Source organism: Sebastes fasciatus, chromosome 4, assembly GCF_043250625.1.
Source record: "Sebastes fasciatus isolate fSebFas1 chromosome 4, fSebFas1.pri, whole genome shotgun sequence".
Classification (NCBI taxonomy): Eukaryota; Metazoa; Chordata; class Actinopteri; order Perciformes; family Sebastidae; genus Sebastes; species Sebastes fasciatus.
Window position 1 is genome coordinate 10,219,034 of NC_133798.1, and position 24,452 is coordinate 10,243,485.

Genomic DNA, 24,452 nt, shown 5'->3' on the forward strand with positions numbered 1-24,452 from the left:
CAGCAGGGGGCGACTCCTCTGGTTGCAAAAAGGAGTCAGATTGTATAGAAGTCTATGAGAAAACATTGTAAACATGAGTTCACAGTCCATGAGTTCACAGTTCACATCCCTTTCACAGTGTGTTCTCAGTTCATGAAAGTAAATTATAACCTTTTTTATCGCCTGAAAATGTCTCATTCAGCGTTTGGTTGTACTTAGCTCCACCCTCTCGTGTCACTTCTATTTGCAAAAAAACAACATGGCAACAGGCAGATACCAAGGTAGCGACGTCCAAAATGCTGAACTCAAAGCTTCAAAACTGCAGTGACTATGTCCACTTCTTATTCATACAGACATTATACAGTCTGTGAGTCCAGCCCGTCGTGGGCCTTTACAGGCTCATTGACTGCATATCAATTTTGCTGCCGGATGCTTGATGTACTAACGTTACAACCAAAGTCTTCCTCACTTCCCTGGAGTGACGATCAGTTCTTGACAATGATTCAAGCAGCTCTTCAGGGGGTCAAGCAATCGGCCTGCTCTGAACTGCCACGCATTCCAAACGGCCACACGCTCCTCTGAACGGGCACACCCCCGACAACGCTGCAAGCAGATATGCCGGGAGCCAGTTGGCCAGTTCTGAACGGGCATGCACTCCAAACGAACACATCAGAGACGGGGTTGCACTACTTTATTTAGATGAAAGTCTTTAAGATTATCACTTTAAGGAATTTCAAAGTATATTTTAAGACTAGACAAAAAAAAGTACACCGTAAAAGAATCCAAAGATGAATAATTATGTTTGAATTTAATGCCTGCAGCCATGGTGAAGGGCTACGGCTGCCTGTGTTAGCTCGCTCAGGCAGCAGGATGAGCATTCACTTAGTCTTGCTTAAGCTCACGCAAGGACAGCATCTCTTGGGCAGTTCCCGCCCGACAAATCTGTTTTTTATTGCTTCTTTTTTTTTTTTTTTTTTATTAAGCTTCCCTCATCAAAATGGATTTGACATCTGCTCAATGTGACCGGGGGTCCGGGCATGAATTGGAATTTACGTGAGGCGGTTTTAACTCACCGCCGGCGAACATCCGCCACAAACGGGCATGATTAACATGCCGAAAGACAGACGGGGAGAAAAAGGCAGGGACTTTCTGGTCTTCCTAAGACAATTAAGAAAATCAATTAGACTAAATGACGAGGCCCGCAGGCTGCCTGCTTTCTAATGCTGTAACATCTCACAGCACAACTCCCTCACTTCCTGCTTGGAAGCTTAAATCCCTGGTATTGAATGGCTGTTTTATGAGAGGAGGAGCAACGAAACGAGACTAAGATAGATAAACTGGATGGGAGAAAAAAAAAGAAGATAGAAACAGAGTTATAAAGGAAGAAAAAGAAACATGTAAGAGTTGACAGGCAGAGGGCAGCAAGACAGAGGGGAGAGACAGACTGACAGGCAGAGGGAATCAGGACGCAATCTGCACTGAAACAATGGAACAAAAGGTGCCAGACGTGTCTACTCTCCTTACTATATTAGCTGGGGCTGCAGCCCAACCAGGCCCTCATTCCTCTCACCAACAGTGCTTTATTGGAGCTGTCATGTCAAGTCAGACACGTTGTGTTGATTTGTGAGCTGGTAAGGAAGGATAAACACAGGTTGAATGACTGACAGCTCCAGTGCAGAGCGGGAAGTTAAGATGGCTTTATAGATTGACGTGTTTGAGATTTCATGCTGATACATCTGAGATTTCCATTTGTTATTTAATGGGGCTGTGTGTTTCTTTTATTTTTAGAGTGTGCATTTGCACGTTTGCCTGTGTGAATTTTTCAATTTGTGTCACTGTTATAGGCTTTTTGAAATTAGTAAGCATCCAATAAGGATGTGAATTCAGTTTTGTGGAAGGCCTATTTTGCAGTTATGACCCCCAAACTCATCCATCCATCCATCCATCCATTTAAATAATCATACCAATGGGCAGTTCAGGGTGTTTTTACATATAGTCCCCTTTTAAACAAACCAAACTCAGTCCTCTTAAAGTGGACCAATAAGTGGACCAACTGAAAAGGGACTCTTTCAGTCCTCTTTCTGTTCACACTATAGTTTCGATCTTCATCCCTCTGCATGTCAATGTTTTCCCCTTCAGTGACATTTTTAGGGTTTGGCAAAGACGCTTCCACATTGAATACTGTCCAATTCATCATAAAAAGGGCAATTGTCTTTTATGTCCGAGGATTCTCTGCTTGTTTTCCCCTCTTCCCTCTCTATTTTATATTGCTGTGAAAACATCTCCTTCAAACAACTGTATTTATTCAAGTTACTTGCCTAAACCTACATTTTACAAGATTACATTTGAACACATTATGATAACGTCCAATAGTCATTTTTACTGAATAGAGCTTGAATGTATCATAATATAACTCAATGGACTCTCCGTTAACTTTAGCTGTTAGCTCCGTTATTTACGCTGCTTTCAAATGAAACTCGTGAGCTTGTGTTTACAACATGGGAAGCAACATAGGCTAAACATTTAGCAACCTAGCAAGCAGGTAACATAATAAGGTAATTCCACTTACGAGGCTGTGAATACCACAAGAGGGGGGCGTTCATATTGACTCTTCTCATGAACACAGTAAACACGACCCCATTTGAAGGCACCACTTGCCATGCAGGACTGTGACGCCCACCAGCTGCTAGCAGCTTATGTTTTAGCTCTCTTTCTGCGGTTTCAACACTGATTTGTTGTTCACAATGTCACATTATCAGGGATCGGCGACTAGAAAGCATTAATGCCAATCTGCTGATTGTATATCTTTATTGAATATCGACCGATAATGACCAGCTGCTGATCAAACGGGGCATTCCCTAACGGCAAGCCTAGTGGGCTAAAGGCAAAGGGCAAAGTGAAGCCTGAGCACATTGTGTTCTCAATGCACAAGTTAAGCGAACCTCAACACAGACTCAAAGTGAACCGTACTACTACTACTACATAGGGTTAGTTTCAGAGGAGTCTGAGTTCTTTTGGAGTGTTCACGTATGCGCAAAAAATGCTGACTAATCACACTCTGAGTGCGTTTAGGGCTGAAAGGGACAAAGTGTGAAAACACCCTAAGAGTTTCCAAATAATCTAACCTGCGCTTCTATGGGAAAAAACCCACATAGACATGAGAAGAATGTGCAACAAGACAGAAAGGCCCCTACAGGTTCTGAGGGGTAGCATGTTCTCACTGTGAGGAGAGGTGAGCAACTTGTTTTGTTTCAGTTTAAGAAATGACCAACTGCACTAATCACTATGGAGCACTCTGAGATTCTATGTTAAATATTTGGACCAACCCTTTTATAACTACATTTTACAGGATGCTAGCCTTGGCTGGATTAGGTTAGATAAGTTTGTCATTTATCAAAAATCTGTTTATACTTACAGTATCCTTTATACATCTACAGTACTTTCCAGCTGGAGTCTGACTACTGTGTCTGCGCCCAGTCTAAACAAACCATGTCAACCAACACAAACATATTCATCACATAAAGAGGGGCTGACAGCTATCTGTCACACCATCAGACTTTGGTCATCACCTGGGATTGGCCTGCCACAAGATTTGATAGAATCCTAGTTTGTTTTTTTTTACATTGGGAGAATTTCAATTTGAAACCTCCATGAGATGAAGGGAAAACTGTGGGAGACAACTGATGGCTTGTCATTAGACTAACAGGTGCAAAATCAGGTATAAAAAGCAAAATCCTAAACTTTCCACTGATGACTAACACAGTTAAAATTTGTTTTGCCAAATTTGCAACACTTTTTTTTTCAGCATTTTCAGCCTTGCCTCCCACACTCATTACAGTACACAGCTCAGGGAACATAACAGCAGCTTGCTGTCACAATAAATGCAGGTGAATGCATGCTTATATGAGCACTGGTGGACAAGATAGATGCCTTTCTTGATGAGCGTAATGGATTTGAGGTACAAAGGGCAAAGCATCCAGGAACACCTCTGGGCAGTGAGGTGACTTTAGCATAGTTGCCACTATGTCTGTATTGAAAGACTTGTGATGCACACTGGTCCAAGCAGACTGTATACAGACAGGGGTTAAAGAGGGATCAGGCAGGTGGGTGGAAGCGTTTTTGATGCTCGTCACTCACGTGTCTTGCGTAATAGAAATACCTCTATTTCATTAAATGTACTACCACAGTTAAGAGGGCCAGAGGGGTGTCCAGGCTTAATATTACGGGGGCACTGGCCCCTCCTTGCCCGCCTTAGAGCCGGCATTACTCTCAGAGAGACACCCACGTGTTTTTACACTTCAAATCTATTTGTGTCGCGTTTAGTGAAGCGTAATCTGAATATATCCCGCTGTGTATATGTTTTGAACTTATTAGCTCTTAACTAACTTATTAACTATAGTGCTATCAAAGTTAACGCTAAATTAGTTTTGATGCCACTAATTTCTTCAACGCATGAACACAAGTTGCAATTTTTAGGTTGTAGCGGGGCTCAGTTTTAAAGCTAGAGTGAAGAACTACTACTAGTACGGGTATCATTTGAAACTAAAAAAAACCCAAGGACTCAATTGGTACCAACCATGTCATACTAGCGTGTCACAAAGGAGGCTAAATACCGCTCCAAACGTACATTAAATTGTGGCAAATTATTGTTGAACACTGAGGTTACCCAGGCCTGCTATAATAAAGCCTGACTCACACATAATCTCAGACATGAGCAAAACAAGGTTTGAGGAATAAACATTTAAACTACTATTGAGTCGAAAAATGTTGGTTATCTATGTATTAATAAATTACTTTCACTTAAAGGGACTGTTTGTAACTTTTTAAGCTTATAAATGTACCGGGTTGGGATCCCATGCGCGCTCGCGTGTGGCCGGAGTCACTGCTCTGCTGCCTGCTTGCCTTCACACACAGAGCGCGCGTTCTCGCTGTCTCGTTCCACCTCTACTAGACGTGAACGCGCGCTCACTCCACACTGCAGAAGAGTTAGTAGCTCTGAGAATATCTAGTGAATGTACAGTAGACGTTTGTGCAGAAATAAATGCTGCAGCTCCTCCAGACCAACAGAGGTTTCCCGTGTCTTGTGAAGTGACGGGGCTCCGCAGCGAGAAACGTTATCGTCTCCGACCGGGTGCCGGTGTCTCCCTGCGGGCGCAGTCGGGAGGCGATAACGTTTCTCTTCCTGCTTCAGCCCCGGCACCGACCCGCTTTTGCTGAAGCAGGAAAAGCCAACATTAGGATCAGCAGTGATTCATGGAGAGACCTTCGTCTGGTCAGCTAACATTACTGCCAAGCAGGTGAAATATAGAGTGATATTGTGGTTTTAGCTGATGTGTGTCGCCTCACTGTGTTGAGCGATGCTCGTTCAGGTATATTTAGAGTGCGCAGGCGCGAACCCGACGCTGACTTTTGTTGACTTAACGGCCACAGGTGTCGCTGTTAACAAGCAATTCTGAAAGTTACAAATAGCCCCTTTAAAGTAAGCTGGACAGTCATTATTTTTTCATTCTAACTCAACCACTTGCCCTATCCTTGCAGAGCACCTGGTCTTAAACTCCAATATTACCAACATTAAGTTTCTTGACCCAGTGCAGCACTCCCTATTTTTTCTTCAGATATTTAAATTTGAATTTATTGAAAGGATGGCCCCTTGAGATGTAGCTTCTCACTTTACTTGAGCTGTGATTGATTTATCCTCCTGAATACTTGAGCAGCTTAAAAAATGCTCCTATCAGCAGTGACTGAAGTGGTGTGTACTAAGAGAAAAAAAAATAAAAATTAAGCATATCAATTTCATTGCATGCTCCAGCTGCTGTGTGAGTTGTTGTGAGCTGTTTATGGACCCCCAAGGGAGGGCAGGGGGGAGACCTCTGTATCAAAACAATTCCACAGCTAGCAGGAGGTGTGACATAAACAACAAGGTTCTTACCCTTCCCCTGTGAGTCCCGCTGACAGCCAGCCCACCCTCGCCCCTCCGGCACACGCACGCAGGTATACGTGTGCATGCACGCCCACAGTTCTACATTTCAAAACCGTAGCCATCGCAATCTCACCTCTCTCCCCTTCTTCCCATTCCTTATCTCACGAAGAGAAGGAGGGGAGCATGAAAAATGAATGGCTGCCATATGGAAATGGTAGGTTACATAAGAAGAGGGAAAGCTATTGGTGTGGAAAATCAATTTCGCCAAGTCGTCGACATATAGCCTCTATTGGGTAAAATAGCCCACATTAGCCTGTCTTCTCATGCAAAGCTGACTGTGGAGGTAGGGGGAGAAGGATGGAGGGATGCAGGGATGAGAGGAGGATGGATGGAATTTACGACTGGGAAGTGGAGAGAAGAAGAATCGGGGAGAAGAGGGGGACTGTTAAGGGGCCACAATGAAGGGAAAGAGGGAAATAATTCATGCCATGTATGCGCTAGGCATCCAATTTCTCACATAAATGTACTATAGCAATGGCTATATCAGCCCCATTCAGAGTAGTTCCATAGCATAGTGTAGAGATAATTTGTGTCCCCTGTGGACCAAACTGATCTGCTGACTCTCTGTTATCTCCCTGCATTTCACCAGAGGAGAAATCTGCACAACCCACCCTGTGGACTACAGTCGTCCATCAAAAATATCAACTAATGATTTGACACACTCTATTCCACTGTCCTTCACTACCAACCTGGTATCTCCAGGCCATGGAGCTGCTTCACAGGGACCGTATTGAGTACAGTGCAGTATGGCTCTGTGCTGTGGTCGTGCTCTCTCCAGGGTACAATTATCTATTATGTTCAGGGCTCAGTACGGAATATCTTTTTATGTTAGTCTCTGCGGGCGTTGAGAGATGCGGTTGATCTCGTAGCGCCCGGTCTTATCTAGAACAAAGCTGCCCCGACGCGTAGAGATACATCAACGCCGCGTAAGATAAATGTAGAGCCCGCAGGGTTCAAAATGCCTGGCTGTTGGTTGACCATTTATTCTAAGGCGACTCAGGTGGCACAGACTTACTCACCTTAGAAAACTAAACAATGCAGTTTCTTGCGAGAGGAAATTAACTGCTATTGGAGGAGTTCCATCCGTTAAGTAACGACACACAATTCATAATCTGCCACATAAATAACAAGCTGTGTCACATCTTCTTTGGCCTGTTCAACACGGGTCGAGCCGGACAAGTAAAATCCTTCATCAGTGACAAAATAATTAATAAATCCTCTCTATGAAGTAGTATGCTTTGGGGAATGCTGCAGAAAATAGCTTGAACTTAAAACTCTGGTAATTTGGCATAATGATATCTGAAAACATACAGAACTGAGATTTCACACCTTTTTACAGCTTCCATACTCCACTGGGAGTCCTAATGACTGCGGGGCTGATAAAACTTCAGAATAGCAAAGAGCTAAATTGGGTGTCAAACTGTGTTATTAGAGACTAATACAATTATATTTTCTCTTGTCAGACTTTAATGAGGTAAACTGAGAGTAAAAGGTCTGTCTCCATTGGGAACTTTTGTTTGCATCCAACTAATACAGCTTTGTCTACCTGTATTAAATATGCGGTCACTAACAAATTGAAAGTGTGAAAGAGATTATTTTTTTATTTAATCTGCCCAGTTAATTTAATTCTGCTGTTTATTGTATTCAATAAACCAGACATTCAAATGATGAAAGGTTTTGTATTCAAGCTTCAGTAGGCAGACATTTTTTGGCATCGTTGGGCAAAAATACCATAATAACCTTTTGGCATATTGTAATTCAAGTGCTCTGAAAGATAACTATACTTCTACACCTCCTCATGGCTCTGTTTTAAGGCTTTAAAAAATCTAGCCCGTGACGGGAGACTTTGACCGATCACATGTCATTTCAGAGAGAGTGCGTTCTTATTGGCTGTGCTTCAGCTAGTGGGCGGTGCTTGGTATTTCCTCAACTGATCTCAACATGGCTGCCGGGTCACAAACTTTGTCATTTACAGCTAAACAGTACACTACAAGATGTTTCTGGAAACATTTGAGGCGAGAAATAGGCGTTACAGTAACAGGATATAGATTCATATTTGATCAGCTCTGCCTAGTTTGACCATTTGATCAGAGTTTGCGAGTGATTGACAGCTGCTCATAGACGTCAGTCTCCAGATCGGCTCTGATTGGTTGTTTTCCTCCGGTCTGTGAAATGTTGCAGATGCCGTTAGGCAAGACTCAAAGTATCATAAAAGGAGATAAAAAGATGACAAATAAATCAACAAAAAAGGCAGATAAGAGGACCAATTGTTAACCTAGCAGGCATAAAATAAAACTATGAAAAAGTTCTCCAACAAAGTCCTTGTAATTGCATCAGGAGTTCCTCATATTTCACAACCTCAAATATACAGTAAATAAAACATTGCATGTGTGACATAACCGTTTCATCATCCATCACCTGCAACAATTCATGAAACATTAATAACGTATTACGTTATTAGCATGTAATACGACCTCAAAAAACTTGAAAACTGTTCTTGTATGTGTTTTGTTTTTGTTTGAACTTTTGTTATGGCCTTTTATCCTAGAATATTTTATAACTGAGAAGGGGAGAAAGAAACTAGAGGCAACAAAAGAATCACATTATCTGTAGAAACTAGGGCTGTCAAAGTTAACGTGATAATAACTCTTTAACACAAATTTGTTTTAACGGCACTAATTTGTATCAGAGGTTGTAGCGGGCACAGTTTTCAAAATAGACTGAAGATATTGGTACCTTATCAAAACTAAAAAACCTAAGGAATCCATTGGTACCAACAATATCATACTAGTTTGTTGCGAAGGAGGAAAAATAACACTTCAAACCTACACAAAATTTTGGTGTGGGAAAAATAGGCATGGCCATTTTCAAAGAGGTCCCTCGACCTCTGTCCTCATGATATGTGAATGAAAATGGGTTCTATGGGTACCCACGAGTCTCCCCTTTACAGACATGCCCACTTTATGATAATCACATGCAGTTTGGGGCAAGTCATAGTCAAGTCAGCACACTGACACATTGACAGCTGTTGTTGCCTGTTGGGCTGCAGTTTACCATGTTATGATTTGAGCATATTTTATAATTTATTTATACGTACATAAATTTGCATAAAGCAGCATATTTGCCCACTCCCATGTTGATAAGATTATTTAATACTTGACAAATCTCTCTTTAAGGTACATTTTGAACAGATAAATGTGTGATGAATTTGCGATTAATCTAAAACTAAACTATGGACAATCATGTGTTAAATCGCGAATAAATATTTTAATTGATTGACAGCCCTACTAGAAATTCACATGGTTTACGTTATAAAGAGAAAAGAATCACAAGTCAGAAAGAACCAGCTTTCAATCAGGAAATGCTGGCAATTCAATTAATTGGTAATATAATATTCAACCTTGTCTAAAATAACTATGGGTGACATTTTTCACTTCAAAATGAACCTACTGTATGTTTTTTTGAAAACACTTCATGAAAGCCTATCACCTGATGCAATGCCTCTGGAAATAGATGCCTCTGCTTTTACTCACTTGCAATGCCTTTCCTGACGTAGTACATCACTTGGATGTTTGAGCTGAGACTAAAATATGGAAATCTATTCATGTGTTCATGATATTCAGAGCACAGGATCTGTCCTATCATTACTGACCAAGACCATCTTCCTCGATAATGATTGCTCTTAGATGTAAGAAGATGCCTATGAAAAATAAGTGTGATCCTAGAGTTCATGTATTACCAATGTGCTTTTTTGAAAGCAGAACATTGAGATTTTTTTTTAGGTGTAGCTGTCTCTTCTTCAACATGGCCACCTATAACCATACCATATTCACTTTCTGTATATTTCACACATAACCATTTGCACAGTGCAACTGGTGTCCCCATTGGAGAGAAATGCCTCCACACGGCTCTCAACATGGCAAAGCTGAGCCGGCGGCTCGTAGCTAGCGGTGCTAACAGTGAAATAAAGGCAACACTGTTGAAAAAGCTAACAGTGTTCACCCGGGAGGGAACCGGAGGGTGGGTGCTAATCTTCTGCGACACCGCCATCAGTCGGGATGGTGTTATCAGCTATGAGCTAGCCAGTGGGGCATGCTCACATTCACTAACATGCACTAAAAGCAAAGCGATGTAAAAAAAAAAAAAAGAGAAGCTCGGCTTACAACACACACAGAGGGAGAGTGACTTCATCCTCTGCTCAGGTAGACATTACTCCTCTATGTCTTTACATAGCAAATAGTTGTTTGCTATTATATTTATGCTCTGGATATCGTATATAGTACCTTTAATGTTATTGGATGCTCACTGTCACTGATTTTGCATGAGTTACTTGCCCTGAGGCACGTGCTGATCAAATTTAGGCCGATTTTGTCAAGTCATCTCGCCTTACACGAAACACATCCCTGCCCTGCTACTTCCAGTGTATATGGTGTGCTTGGGGTGACTCACAGATTGAACATCTCTATATGACTGAAGTAGACTAAGAGCTAAAAAGTTCCTTTTCTTCAGTTAGGCAACAAAATTACAGTTGTATTTGACTGTGGTAATATTCATAGGCAAGTCACACCATCTTCAGTCATTAGGTGTTTTATATGACACGGCTCTTAAGATTTATAAAAGCTGACAGTTTAAGAACTCATCGCCACGACTTAAACAGGAGAAAACACGCTGCTTCACTGGGCTTTAAGATTGGCTTGTTTTGCAGATTCCCAATTTCAAAACTGAGCTTGGTAAAAGCTCCACTCAGAAGGAAAAAGACTGCAGCAGCTTGTGAAATTGGATCACTTAATTTGACAGGTTGATTGTGAAGTATTAATCGAAGCCTCCGTTTATTATATATACCTGCAATTTTGTCTCCTTTCTTCCATCTAGTTCATTGCCAAAAAAACAAACATAATGAAGACTTAAAATGTCTAAGAAGAAAACTACATTATGTTATATCGAATGTTGTAATGTAAGTCGTTTCGCAGTTGACACTGAGGTCAACATTGCTACACCCTGAATACAAACAACATGCTTTTAACGAAGTAAAAAAATAAACCAAGACAAACAGCAGCAACGTCAAATGTATCTCTATAAGAGACAGATAAAAAGTCCACCTCTTGTCCTCGTATTAAGTTGCCAATAATGGAGGCTTTCACTATGTTGAAGTCATTACAATAGAATGATGCTTAAACGGCCAGGCAACAAACAAAACACTTCAATATGGAGTGACTTTAACTGCTCTTCCCTCTTTGATCAAGTGATTTTTTTGAGGCATAAATTGAGCATGGTCCTTTTTTAACTTAAGAAGTCATTAAAGCTTACAATAAAGCAAAGGCTTCTCTTTTCAGCCAGCAAACCCATTAGAAGATTGCTGCTAATTACATCCACACGAATAACACTATCTGCTTTGTTTTGGTGCTGGACAGAATCTCTTCATTCTGTATTCAAAATGTTATTCAGCTGGGATTCTAGTATTTTGAAGGCGCAGAACTCACATCAGAAATATGTCTCTTAATGAAAGGGTAATTATTTACTATGGTAACAGAGGTCCAAAAACTGAGCTTCGTACTGAAGGGGAGTTTGTGGGCATGTCCCCCCCAAAAAAAAAAAATTGTATGTGCATTTTAAGACGTTTGGAGAGCAAAAATTGGATAACAATAGCTTTAAAACCTTATCAGTGGGCAGTAGCGTAAATGATTTGTCAAGCTATAATACATGAGAATCAAGTTAAATGTTGCAATGAATGATCCATCTCTCATATCCATTATCCATTACATTCTTTCGGTTCATTTCTCTCCCCGTCCTCTACACTTTTGTTCTCTCTCACCCTCAGTATTGACGGCGTGTCCCGCATTTTGGATTTGAATTATAGAAATGTGTCTCAAAGAGCACATAAACATAAGCAAAATGTGTGTTATCCAATAATATATTTATACCATAATACTATAATTATCACACTATAATTATGCGACCTGTTTGTGATGTTGAGCCCTATAAGTTCCACTGTAATTACTAAAGAACACATTTAAATTGGATCAGGTCAGTTTTTGTTTGTGTTGAACAGCACAGGGACATAATGCTAATCCCATCATGGGATCTGTGGGCAGTACCTGCTTCCTCTCTCAACTCCATCATCTTATCTCTTTCTTTTCTTTCTTTTTTTATGTCTCCTCATCTTGTCACATATCTTTTCCATTCCCAAAGCATGAGCTTTGATTCTTTTCATTTTGTTCTGTCTCAGTGGAGAAAGTAAACACAAGGTCAATTGATATCTATCTGTAAATGTTACCAGCCTCCGCTAGGATAATATTGCAATGGCAATGGCATCTCATTTTAACATGAATTTCAAACCTTTAGATGAACTGAATTGAAATAAAAGTCTTTACAATTCCATTGTAAGCAGTGGGCGACCTTCAGGTCTGAGAAGTGAAGCCAATGCTGAAGTGCCTTAAACTTGCATTCTTTCTAATAGCCAGCAGGGGGCGACTCCTCTGGTTGCAAAAAATCATTCTAAGAGAAAATGAGCCTACTTCTCACTTGATTTATTACCTCAGTAAACATTGTAAACATGAATTTATGGTTTCAATCGCTAGTTTCAAGTCGTCTTCAATACAGCATGATGTTCATTTAGTAAATTATGGTCCCATTTAGAGTCAAAGAGACCATAAAGCAGGGTATGCTTTAGGACGTAGCTACCTTGTGATGGACAGGTCGCAAACACTGTCCATGTTTTCGTAGTAGAACTTTAACATTAATAAATATAACTTTTTTGGTTGCCTGAAAATATCTTATTCAGTGCTCGGTTGCACTTACAGTAGCTCCATCTTCCCGTGTCACTTCTGGTTGCAAAAAAACGACACGGCCACGGACAAATATCAAGATGGCGACGGCCAAAATGCCGAACTCGAGGCTTCAAAACGGCAGTCGAAAAACCAATGGGTGACGTCACGGTGACTACGTCCACTTCTTATATACAGTCTATGGTTGTAAGTTTATCAGTCTACCATTGTATGGATGGAATTAACGTTAGCTGGCTAGCTAATTCACTGAAGTGAAACTAACTAGCCAGCATCATAATGGATGGCCACTGTAACAGTGCAACCGCACAGGAGCTATTATTTATATGAGTAAAACTCCCTAGTTACCTGCATCATGCTTTGCATGGATTCAGCTGCCTGTCTGGCTTTCTCAAGGTGTTGATAATCAAAGAACCACCATGATCATCCACTTCACAACACACACGCACACACGCACACACAAGCAATGATGTGATCAGATGAGCAAGTCAGTAATCTCGGCGCTTTAAAATATATTTGCCGCACCAAAGTAATTTTAGGCAATTATTTAACAACTTTTATTATATACACCTTTGCAAAAACTACAGAGGTCCGGCCTCAGTGACCTCGACGGTGGGCACGGCCATGATCATCACTCAACAACAACAGCAAGTTATTGCTGTGCTTCAATGAGCCCTGTGAGTGACATGCACTCTGATCTGGGACAGCAAGTCAGTCACTGTCAGATTGAGATAAAGAGTAAAGTATTTTCTGCATAGATTAGCCCTTGGCCATCATATATTAGCCCAAAAACAGCAGTCAGAAGAACAGTATGCTAAACAGCTGCCAGCGCTGAACTTTTTTGTTCAAGCAGGAGCAAGGAGGCAGGAGTCTGCTGAAGACTTTTTGACTGAATGACACAAGTGATAACCGGCTAGAAAGATAGAGAGTTTGACTGAAGCTTAGCCTGTGATGGTGGTGAGTGAAAGGGGCATAAACAACTCTGATGGAAATGTTCCTGCGTTTTCTATAAGTGCCCGTTGAAAACATGCCTGTTCAGAGTGGGCTGAATGCTTGGCCCTGTGGTGATGCTGCTTGCAGCTTTTCTCGAGAACCGCTCATACAAAGAACTTCCCACTCAATGCTGCACTTCCTTGTTTCCTGAGCAATACACCTGCCATGACATAGTTGCATCACACACCCAAGTCGCAGCTACTCACGGTCAGAATCACCAGTGAAATACACTCTGGTTCAAGAGGGAAAAAAACAAAACATGGGCCAACTACTGTTAGGCAAGGGAGGCAACTGCCTGGGGCCCCCAACTTAAACAGCTATAGGTTTATTATGATGTTTATATGTGAAAAATATTGAATTATGTTATTATTCTAATTCATTGTACCCTGAAATAATAACATAATAATAATACATTGTAGTACTACATTTACCTGACCGAGAAATATCACTGGGTACGTCGCAGGTTCAGATTTGACTCACTAAATATAACAAATATGATGCTTTATTATTCAGTAAACTATATCCAGCATCATATTAGAACTGAAAGCTCCACCCCGAGGCCCAAAAATCACTAAATCCGCCCCCTGCAAAACATACCCAGGTTACTCAAGGTCAGAAATATCAGTGAAATACACTTTTTAGTGGAGGTAATTTCCAAATAGGCGTATTAGTCGCTTGCTTTGAAATAACCACTGCGGTTATAAAATACAGCATGGATTTAATTAGCGCAGGTATTTTTAAAGTTTATTAAAACTTGTCCTAATTGCACCGAAAAAGCACTCCCTTCGGTCTCCAGCAATACACCTAGAAGGACATACCACCAGACTGACAGAGATTTATTGCTCTATAGTTATTTAAGATAACGTGTTTAGTGTTGGCCCTTCAGTGAGTTTGTATCTAATCAGGATAACTGCAAGGTGTGCCAAAGAGATATAAGCTCAACTGAAATACCACTCAGCTAAAACTCATTTAAGTAAAATGATTATAATCTTCCCAGAATACATATGATGGGATATAATGGGGGCAAATGCTTCCTATGTCTGAAATGTATTGCATTTTCAGGGTTTCCTAACACTAGATCAATGAAATGAAAGGTTATTAAGTGAAGGCAGAGAACTTTCTAATGCATCTGGTTCCATAACCGGAGTTGGCAATGACTTTAGGGACTCACTCGATGCTTGACTGTGATTTGATGTGAAATCATAATCACAGAACTTCTCTTCTCTTTTCCCTTTCTTTATATTCCTATATATAGCTATAGTCACCATATTTATATTTCCCCATGCATTGTCTTGGGAGCTGTGAAACACTTTAGGAGAAGGAGACAACATACGTTTCTTTTTCAGGGGCTAAATAAGACCATGTTGCGAATTCACAAAAAAAATGACCAAACTGTCACAGATCATAAAAAATAATATTTTCCAAAGCTTTAAATCATACACATATTGAATCATTGGTCCTGTACCGGTACCTGGGGCAATTTTCCCTCTCTGGGCTGAGCTATTTTTTTTCTTTTCATGACATATTTCCAGTGTAAGACTTGGATGCTGTTGGGAAATCAAGCCCACTTGTTTAGTTTATGATAGGAGCGAGTGTTTCTTACCCTGCCAATGACCCTGGGGAAGGGAGCTCTCTGGTTCTCAGTTACGATCATAGGAGGGACCAGCAGGGATCTCTTAGATCTGAACGGCAGCATCTGGCCAACACCCAGGATATCCTAAAACACAAAAGGAGACAAACCACATTGTTAAACTTTGAAAGAACAATCATTTACATTTCATGCCTTGCCAGGCCACATTGTGGAGTATTCCTCTGTGTGTTGACGTCCTTTATTATTCTTATACAACCCTACCTCATTACCTGTTTGCCATTACCCTCAACTCCGCCGACGACACAAACACACAGCAAGCAGTAAAGTACGCATTTTGAAATGTTGAGAAAGATGTTCAAACAAGCTGCTCTTTTGATGTGATACCCAATTTTAATGGCAGAGTGGTAGGTAGTATATAATAAGGAATTATGGCTGTCAACGTATTCAAATATTTAATTGAAATTAATCCCGATTGTCCATAGTTAATCAGGATTAATCACAGATTAATTGCACCTTTTTTATCTGTTCAAAATGTATCTTAACATGAGATTTGTCCATCATTTAATACTCTTATCAACATGGGAGTGGGCAAATATGCTTGTTTATGCAAATGTATGTATTTATTTATCATTGGAAATCAATTAACACAAAACAATGACAAATATTGTCCAGAAACCCTCACAGGTACTGCATTTAGCATAAAATATATGCTCAAATCATCACATGGCAATCTCAAGCCCGACAGGCAACAGCAGCTGTCAGTGTGTCAGTGTGCTGACTTGACTATGACTTGCCCTAAACTGCATGTGGTTATCATAAAGTGGGCATGTCTGTAAAGGGGAGACTTGTGGGTACCCATAGAAACCATTTTCATTCACATATCTTGAGGTCAGAGGTCAAGGGATCCCTTTACAAATCGACATGCCAGTTTTTCCTCAACAAAATTGAGGTTAACTTTGGAGTGTTATTTCGCCTCCTTTGTGACGAGCTAGTATGACATGGCTGGTACCGATGGATACCTTCCGTTTTCTGATTTCATATGGTGCCAATATCCAGTATCCAGCAAGTAACGTATTGAAGAATTTAAAGAATGTTAAAACGAATTTGCTTTAACGCGTTATTATTGCGTTAACTTTGACAGCCCTTTAAGGATTACAAAGATTACATTTTACTTACTCAGCCCGTATGTTGAATAAAGACAGGGGAGACGAGTAGGAAAAAAATCAAAAAACAAAGCATTAAAGCAAGAGTTACCAAGACAAAAAGAGATGGTAAAACTGAAGAAATGAGAGATGACAAGGTTTTGGCAGAGCAATTGTGTTGTTCATGCACAAGGAGCCAATCTGAAATGTTATTTTTTGCTCTTGAGAGCACAATAGCACAATCTAATTTCATCTTCCACCCTCCTGCTGTTGTCAACAAAGACGTGGTTGTTACTGTACTGCATAATATAGCGAGGGATCCCCTCCCCCCCCTCTCTTCTTCACTTTCAGATCCCTGATACCGTTATGGCCCCTCTGCTTTGACGGTGATGAAAATCATGTCTGTCACGGACACTATGAACAGGAGGCTGGAACCCTGGCTGCTAACATGGAGGTGATGACCTACAGGGGAGGACAGGCTGTCGGCTGTCTGCACACCTGGACACGAGCCGAGGAGAGACAACAAATACACACAAACGCTCCGCCGTAACCATGCAAATCTGAGCACAAAACATGCTAATGCACTGTATACAGATCTGTGTGATACTGTGATAAGCCTTTAGTGCTAAAAGGTCCAAACTATTAAAAAATAATGACATTTATTTAAATGATTTAACATACATTTCTATACAAAAATATTTACATTTTGTCTCATATCCTTTAAATTGTGTTTCTTTGCCTTCATTTTTGGCTCTGTTTATGTCTTCCACAACCTACTACCTGGAGATACAATTAAAGCTTCCCAAGCAGTGTGGCACTGTTCAGCAATGCATCCTGATCTCCCAAAATAATCATAAGTTGGGTCAGAAGGGAAGCCATTACCTGCATAGAGAGCTAATCTGCCACCCGCTACCAAAAGAAGGCAACCAAAGCACAAAACCAAAACAGGTCACGCAGCCACACAGAGACTTTTCTCTGCTGGTTTCCATAGTTCAAGCATCAATTTGTCAGGTCTCTTACATAGATACTACAGTAGGATGAAAACGGTACTGCTACAGTAGGAGAAGCTATGATGTCTAATATGTGTCATTAGTGATGAGTTGCTTTTCTTCTATCACTATTCTTCTAATGCTTGTACTCCAATAAAACACCTACATTAATAGTAAGGATATTGTTTCTCTGGTTTACACTCAGCAGGAAACTTACCAGTGATATCACAAGGCTTCTTGTAGAGCCTCCATCCTTCACCCAATACAAGAGCGCTATATTTGGTATGATTGATCTAGGGATATTAATCACCTGCTTAACTGAAATAAAACTGCAGCCTCATACTGTACATATCTGCTCTGGAAGAACATGTCCTACGCTCTGCTTTGAGAGAGTGGAAGTAAAAGTCCCATTCATTTTTCCCATAGACAATGTTAGGGGACTCACAGTTGGAGCACTTCTACGGCTTGTATCGGCATGAAACTCTTTCCGCTAAATCATCAGTACAAAAAATATATATTATTTGATAAAAAAAAATCAAAGGTATAAGCTAGTGTAAATAAAATCTTTGAGGGAGATGTTAAATACATCTCACAAAGTGCATTTCGGCAAGAAACTGAGCATAACATAACATTCTCTGATGTGCACCGCTAACGGCGAGTGGAAGCTAAAGATGATGGAGTTGAAAACACAAAAAAAAAATGCATCTTGAATCAATTCACTAGTCTTGTAATATCTAGACCTGTCTGCCATGCTAAAATGATGGACTAAACACAATTTCTTCGGAACAAAGTTGAAATAATTCAAACCGGTGTTCATCACATAATCCTATCTATCCTATCTGATAGAGTCCTGTGTTAAGTAATGTTAAGGAAATTGTTTTGAAGAACAAACTAAAGTGGGAAGAATGAAATGGGAAACATACTACCAGAACCAGCATCCTCTCCCACTTTGCAACTCTATTAGGGTTGTGTCTAGAAGGTAAAGCGCAAATTGTGGAAGATAGTGAGATGATTAAGGTTGGGCATTGACCTTGAATGGTTAAAGCTCCTAAGTTCTCCTAATGGCATCTGCAAGATTTCACAGACTGGAGGAAAACAACCAATCAGAGCCGAGGTGGAGTCTACCGTCCAGCTGCCGTCTCTGAGCAGCTGTCAATCACTTGCGAACTCCGATCAAACGGTCAAACTAGGCAGCGTTGATCAAATATGAATCAATATTCTGTTACTGTAATGCCTATTTCTCACCTCAAATGTTTTCAGAAACATCTTGTAGTGTACTGTTTAGCTGTAAAATGAGAACGTTTGTGACCCGGCAGCTATGTTGAGATCAGCTCAGGAAATACCAAGCACCGCCAACCAGCCAGAGCACAGCCAATGGGAACGCTTAATAGGAACACACTCTCTCTATCTGAAATGATCTGTGATTGGCCAAAGTTTCCCGTCACAGGCTAGATTTCTTAAAGCCTGAAAACAGAGCCATGAGGAGGAGCAGAAGTCTAGTTTTCTCAGAACACTTGAATTACAATATGCTGAAAGGTTATTATGGAATTTTTGCCCAATGATGCCAAAAACATTCTGCCTTCTGAAGCTTTAAGATTAGGCATTGACCTCGAATGGTTAGGGTTAGGTGAGGTCATCGGGCAGCGAGTCTCGGGAGAGTTTTCACAATTTTGGAGGTTAACTTCTAAACACAACCCTCTATTCGCAGATGTTTTTTCATAAAGCCAATAGAATTTTTGCACAAAGGAGTAACGTCATATGCAGATGATCACACTATCTAACACCCAGACAGCTGCCTGCTACAAAACACAAGAGTCACAGACGTGAACAACAACCCACAATAGCTTTCCTGCGAATGTCTCCCGCTTATAAACATGGCCATGCATCTTGTGTTGTGTCTCGGTTTGCTGAACTAGCAACCAAACTAACATCCGCCAGGGAAAGTGCATTTCTAACTTCAGTTCTCAGGCTAGTTAGCAAATTAGCTTCTTTAGCCACTTACCAAGTTAGCTAAAGAAAGCTGAGCTGAGCTTAAAATGTACTTAATGTCATTTCATTCTGTTAAGATGCTAACATGGTCTTTACCGCTCATTACCACAAACAACAGCGTTTGCCAATTACTCGTAAGCTACAGTTTCCTGTGTGAGTGTGTTTACTTTCTCTCTCATTCCCCTGCCAGGGCTCAGACATTGAAATGATCCTCCAGAGGCTTTGCAGAAAAAGAGCATTCATCATATTTTTCTGTCCTTTATGATGAAAAAAAAAACTATAACAAAGGAAAACACTTTTAAATTGTTTTTGTCTGCAAAAAGTCATGAGTAAATGTGATTTCAGCTGGACTTGAGCGGTGGTCATCCTTAACACTAATCTGATCTGCCCCCCTGCAACCGCAGTCCATTGTCCACACAAAGGCAGTCACTGCCTAAATGTTGAGCAAAATGACAGAACAATGAGAGTGAAAGAAACAACACAGCAACAAGCCCGGTCGCTGAGCCCCTGGTTAGAATGACAACACAGTTTCAATGTGAAAGGGAAAAGACCGACCTGAGGTTTTTGTGGTTTCATTTGCAATGCAAATAGTCTCCTTTGTCCTTCGTCTTTTATAGCCTACTGTACAACCCTTTATTGACAACGTGCACTGCACACGGATGTGGTGCCGTGTGTGTGTGTGTGTGTGTGTGCAGGGGACTGTTTGCGTGTTTACTGTTCACACTCCTGTTCTTGGCTGACAGGGACTCTGGCACCGCTCTCACCCCTGTCACAATGACGGAAAGAGAACAGGTAAGAGGGAAAAACGGAGCCGTTTGTTTACAGCACAGTGCCGACACTCGGACAGAGAGGGCAGCGGCGAACACTCACACCGCTAACCGCCTCGCCCATCCATCCCTCCCAGCCACAGAGGTCAGAGGGAGAACACAATGACACAGTAATCATAGACACAACCCGACCAGAACAAACCAAAAGACACACCGAGCGGTCTCTGAAATGGCCACTCTTATCAAACCCACTGGGGGATGACCTTCCAAATGTCAAAATCTAAAACTGGACCCGAAGCGGTTAAACACAACGCTGCACAAAACCGGGAGAGATTATAAAAGCTATTTTGTCTCTAAAGAGCACAGTCAGTGGTGTGTGTACATGTATGTGACCGGTTCACAAGCGAGTTGATGGACTTTTAAGCACTCCCTGTGAACGTCTGAAGCCCAGGGGATGAGCGCATCAATCCCATCATGCACAGGTCTCAGCTGTGGGATATTTGTAAAGGACGGGGAAGAAGAGCTGGGAGTCAAACAGGCACCGTGAGGTATTTTTAGTGGCTGGATGCGGGAACTGGTGACAGGGGTTAGGGCTGAGATAGATCATGCTGTCAAATCCACGTCTTCAGTGAGCTGAGATACAGCGGATATGGAGCGGGAGTGAAGGCGCTTTAAAACCTATCAATGTTCCGCAGGTGGATCAGGACGGCGCTGACAAACTTGTTCAGCTGGACGTCTGATCTGCTCGTCGAAGGACGCCTCGCCACGGGGTAGTTCTGGGAAAAGATAACTCGCAGCCTTACTTTCCTTCCTCTAACCTTTTCACCTGCCACTTTGCGCGGCTCCCCCTCGTTCTTTTTTCTCTCACTTAGCAATAGCCCGTTCGTCACACTTTTCTCCCTCTTGCAGTCTGTGCGCGTGATGAATAGTGTTCTTACAGCTCGGTGACACCGCAAGAGAAGGAAGCCATGAATCTTTAATGTGTCCTGTTCATAAATTACTGCCGCACCATCAACCCTGATCCGGCCTTAATGCATTTGCTTCTCTCTCTGTCTCTGTCTCTCAAATGATCATTAGGGCTTTTCAGTGTGCTGAGTTGAAAGTGCCACGACAAGAAAAAAAAGAAAAATCTCGTTAAGAAGATATATTTGATCAGTAAGAAAGGAAGGCACGTATGTTTACAGCGTTTACATGCATATACTGTACTACAGTAAATGGTTGTGTGTGTGTGTGTGTGTCCCTGCGTGTGTGTGAGGGAGGGACAGATGGAGGCTTTGTCATTGTCATCTGAGTTACTGTGCCAGTAAAGTCACGTCCTTGTCCATTCTGCCATTTTCACTCTCAATGCTATATTGAGAAGTGTCATTACTCATTCCTGACAATGTGTTGGAGACCTGGTGAGAAATGAACAATATCAAGGCTAGCATCAGCCAGCGGTGACAGCGATGTACAGCTAGTCAACGTGGAATAAAACTCCTGGATATGCAGCCAGGTCACGCAATCAGTCAGTTAAGCTCACTTACGTTAGCGTCAGCAGTATGTACAAAACTACATAATGAATCTCATATACTCGTCTGATAACACGTCTCTCAGTTTGGGTGTTGACGCCACAATGTGTCACACTTTGTTGAAGTACAATCAACGAAGCGTAAACATGTCTCATCTTAGTCGAGCGGAATACAGCGAGACACTGATGACTAATGCTTATTTCAAATATTCAATTAGCTGAATTAATTAGTGCTGTGCCAAAGTGATTATGTGTGTGTGTGTGTGTGTGTGTGTGTATACAATCACACCTGCAGACACCACTGTTTAAAAAACAAGCTCATTATAAAAATGAAGCCATGCAAAACTGCCCCTATTAGGTGAACATTTAACCTAATTGCACAAACATTGTGCACAATAAGAGTTTAGTCCTATAAATTATCTTCATATTACACGGTTCAGAAGTTAGAGCATGTTACAGCACTGCATGCAATGTCATGGTCGAAGGCACTACAGCAACTACTAACCCCATCCGTGTTCTTATGGGGGGAAACAGTATATAAGAAGTAGTCATCATGACGTCGCCCGTATGGTTTGTGGACTGCTGTTTTGAAGCCTTGAGTTCTGCATTTTGGCCGTCGGCCACCTTGGTTTTTTGCAACCAGAAGTGGCACGACAGGGTGGAGCCAAGTAAAATAGAACACTGCATAAGACATTTTCAGGCGACCAAAATGTTAAAATTAACTTTCATGAACTGGAAACACACTGTGAAAGGGTTAAAGTTGTAAGACGAAAACATGGTAACTTCCAGGCCGGACAACGCCGTTGTAGCGACCTGTCAATCACAAGATAGCCAAGCCATAAAGCATACCCTGCTCTAAATGGGACCATAATTTACTGAATGAACATCATGCTGTATTGAAGAAGACTTGAAACTAGCAATTGAGACCATAAACTCATGTTTACAATGTTTACTGAGGTAATAAATCAAGTGAGAAGTAGGGTCATTTTCTCATAGGCTTCTATGCAATCAGACTTATTTTTGCAACCAGAGGCGTCGCCCCATGCTGGCTGTTAGAAAGAATGCAAGTTTAAGGCACTTCCACATCGGCTTCATTTTTCAGAACTGGAGGTTTCCCACTGGGGAAAATGTACATCTCTTGAAGTTGAGAGACAACGTGTAAAACCACATTGTTTCACAAGTATCCAGTTTACAAGCTAATTTTAAACCAATACAAATTAAATCATCATCAGACGATAACCGCTGGGTTCTGAGATTGCATTTTTGCCAATGTGTTCCGCCTCTTCTGCTCTCCACATGGACTGTTTACCTGTATTCATCCAAAGCCTGCTCAAACGTGATTAGTCAATACTACTCGGACTTCAAACAGAAACCAGATCGCTTCCGATGCCCAAATCTTGTCCTGTTGCCTACAGATTCTACATGTGAATGCAGAATCTGTTTCTAGAGAGTAATCAGCCACTAGCACTGTAGTGGGGCATTTATCTGTATTTATAAAGCTTAGTCGTTTGCATGTTTTTCACCCCAGAGGTATAACATTTTAGCTGTTTTAAAGTATCTAGAAACTTTTCCTGTTTCTTCTTCTTGAAACCCATTTCTAAAATAATGTCTTTGTTATCCTCTGCTGACCTGAAAAAGTCATCCATGTGATGATCCATGTTTCCCTTGACTTCTGTCACAGTCAAACTCTTCTCTCATCTGCAGCAGGTACAGCACCCAGAGGAGGCTTTTAACTAAATCTAAGAGACCTGAGCATCACTTTCATAATCTAATTTTAGCTTCTCTTCTTCTCTACTTGTCAGCTAATATAAGGATTTATTTAAAAAAAAAATTAACAATACTACTTAGGGGCGGCAGTAGCTGAATCTGTGGACTTGGCTCGGGAACCGCAGGGTCGCTGGTTCAAGCACCTTTATGGACCAAGTATGGAGTGTGGACTGTAAGGCTGGGGCGATTCGTCGACGTAGTCGACGTAATCGATTACGTAAATACGTCGATTTACGTAACGTGCGTCGACGCATCGGATGACGTAATGAAAATGCGCTGCGCCCGGTCCGAGCATGGATTCTGATTCCCCCAGAGCGCAAGAAGCGTCAAAAAACCTCTCCCACGTTCATCAAAGGTGTGGGAATACTTCAAACAGAGACCCAACAATGTGGTGCTCTGTAAGTTGTGCAGGATGGAGATGGCGTACTACAGCAGTACAGGTGCAATGCACCATCACCTGACAAGAAGGCATCCCGGAGCGCTGAGTGAAGAAGACAGCAGCAACACACCGCTGTAAGTCCTGTTTACTTTTTCATCACCCAGGCATGATATATTAAGATTGTAAAAGCGCGGGCATGTTTCTGTTAGCAGCAGTCATTTAAAGTTTGTTTTTAAAATGTTTTTTCATCACCACCATGTTAAAAGTATTTTATGGACCACTGTTATAGTAACGTAACGTAACGTTACACCATGCGTCATCTAACGTTGTTATTCGGCCGTTATATAGTTTACTTTAACGGCGATGTACGGGTGAGAAAATGGCTTATAGTAACATTGCATATTGTTCTACAGTCTGTGACTGTTAGTCTGTAAATAGTTTCAATTATTTCTCTTGCTCCACACTGATGCAAAAGTACATTTGCTAGTGTTTATCTTAACTGCATATTATTACAGTGATTAAATAAATCCATGTCTAAACCATTTAAAGTTTTAAGTTAAGTACTTAAGTAAAAATACTGATGAGAA

General features: G+C 41.3%; 1 protein-coding gene across 1 annotated transcript in view; it reads right to left on the reverse strand.

Moving 5' to 3' along the window:
* Positions 1-24,452, reverse strand: part of cdh13 (cadherin 13, H-cadherin (heart)) — a 441,664-nt gene that overhangs the window by 253,023 nt on the left and 164,189 nt on the right. Inside the window, exon 4 of the mRNA XM_074631905.1 lies at positions 15,338-15,451. Within this exon, the coding sequence (XP_074488006.1) occupies positions 15,338-15,451 (114 nt within the window). The remainder of the gene's footprint in view (positions 1-15,337; positions 15,452-24,452) is intronic.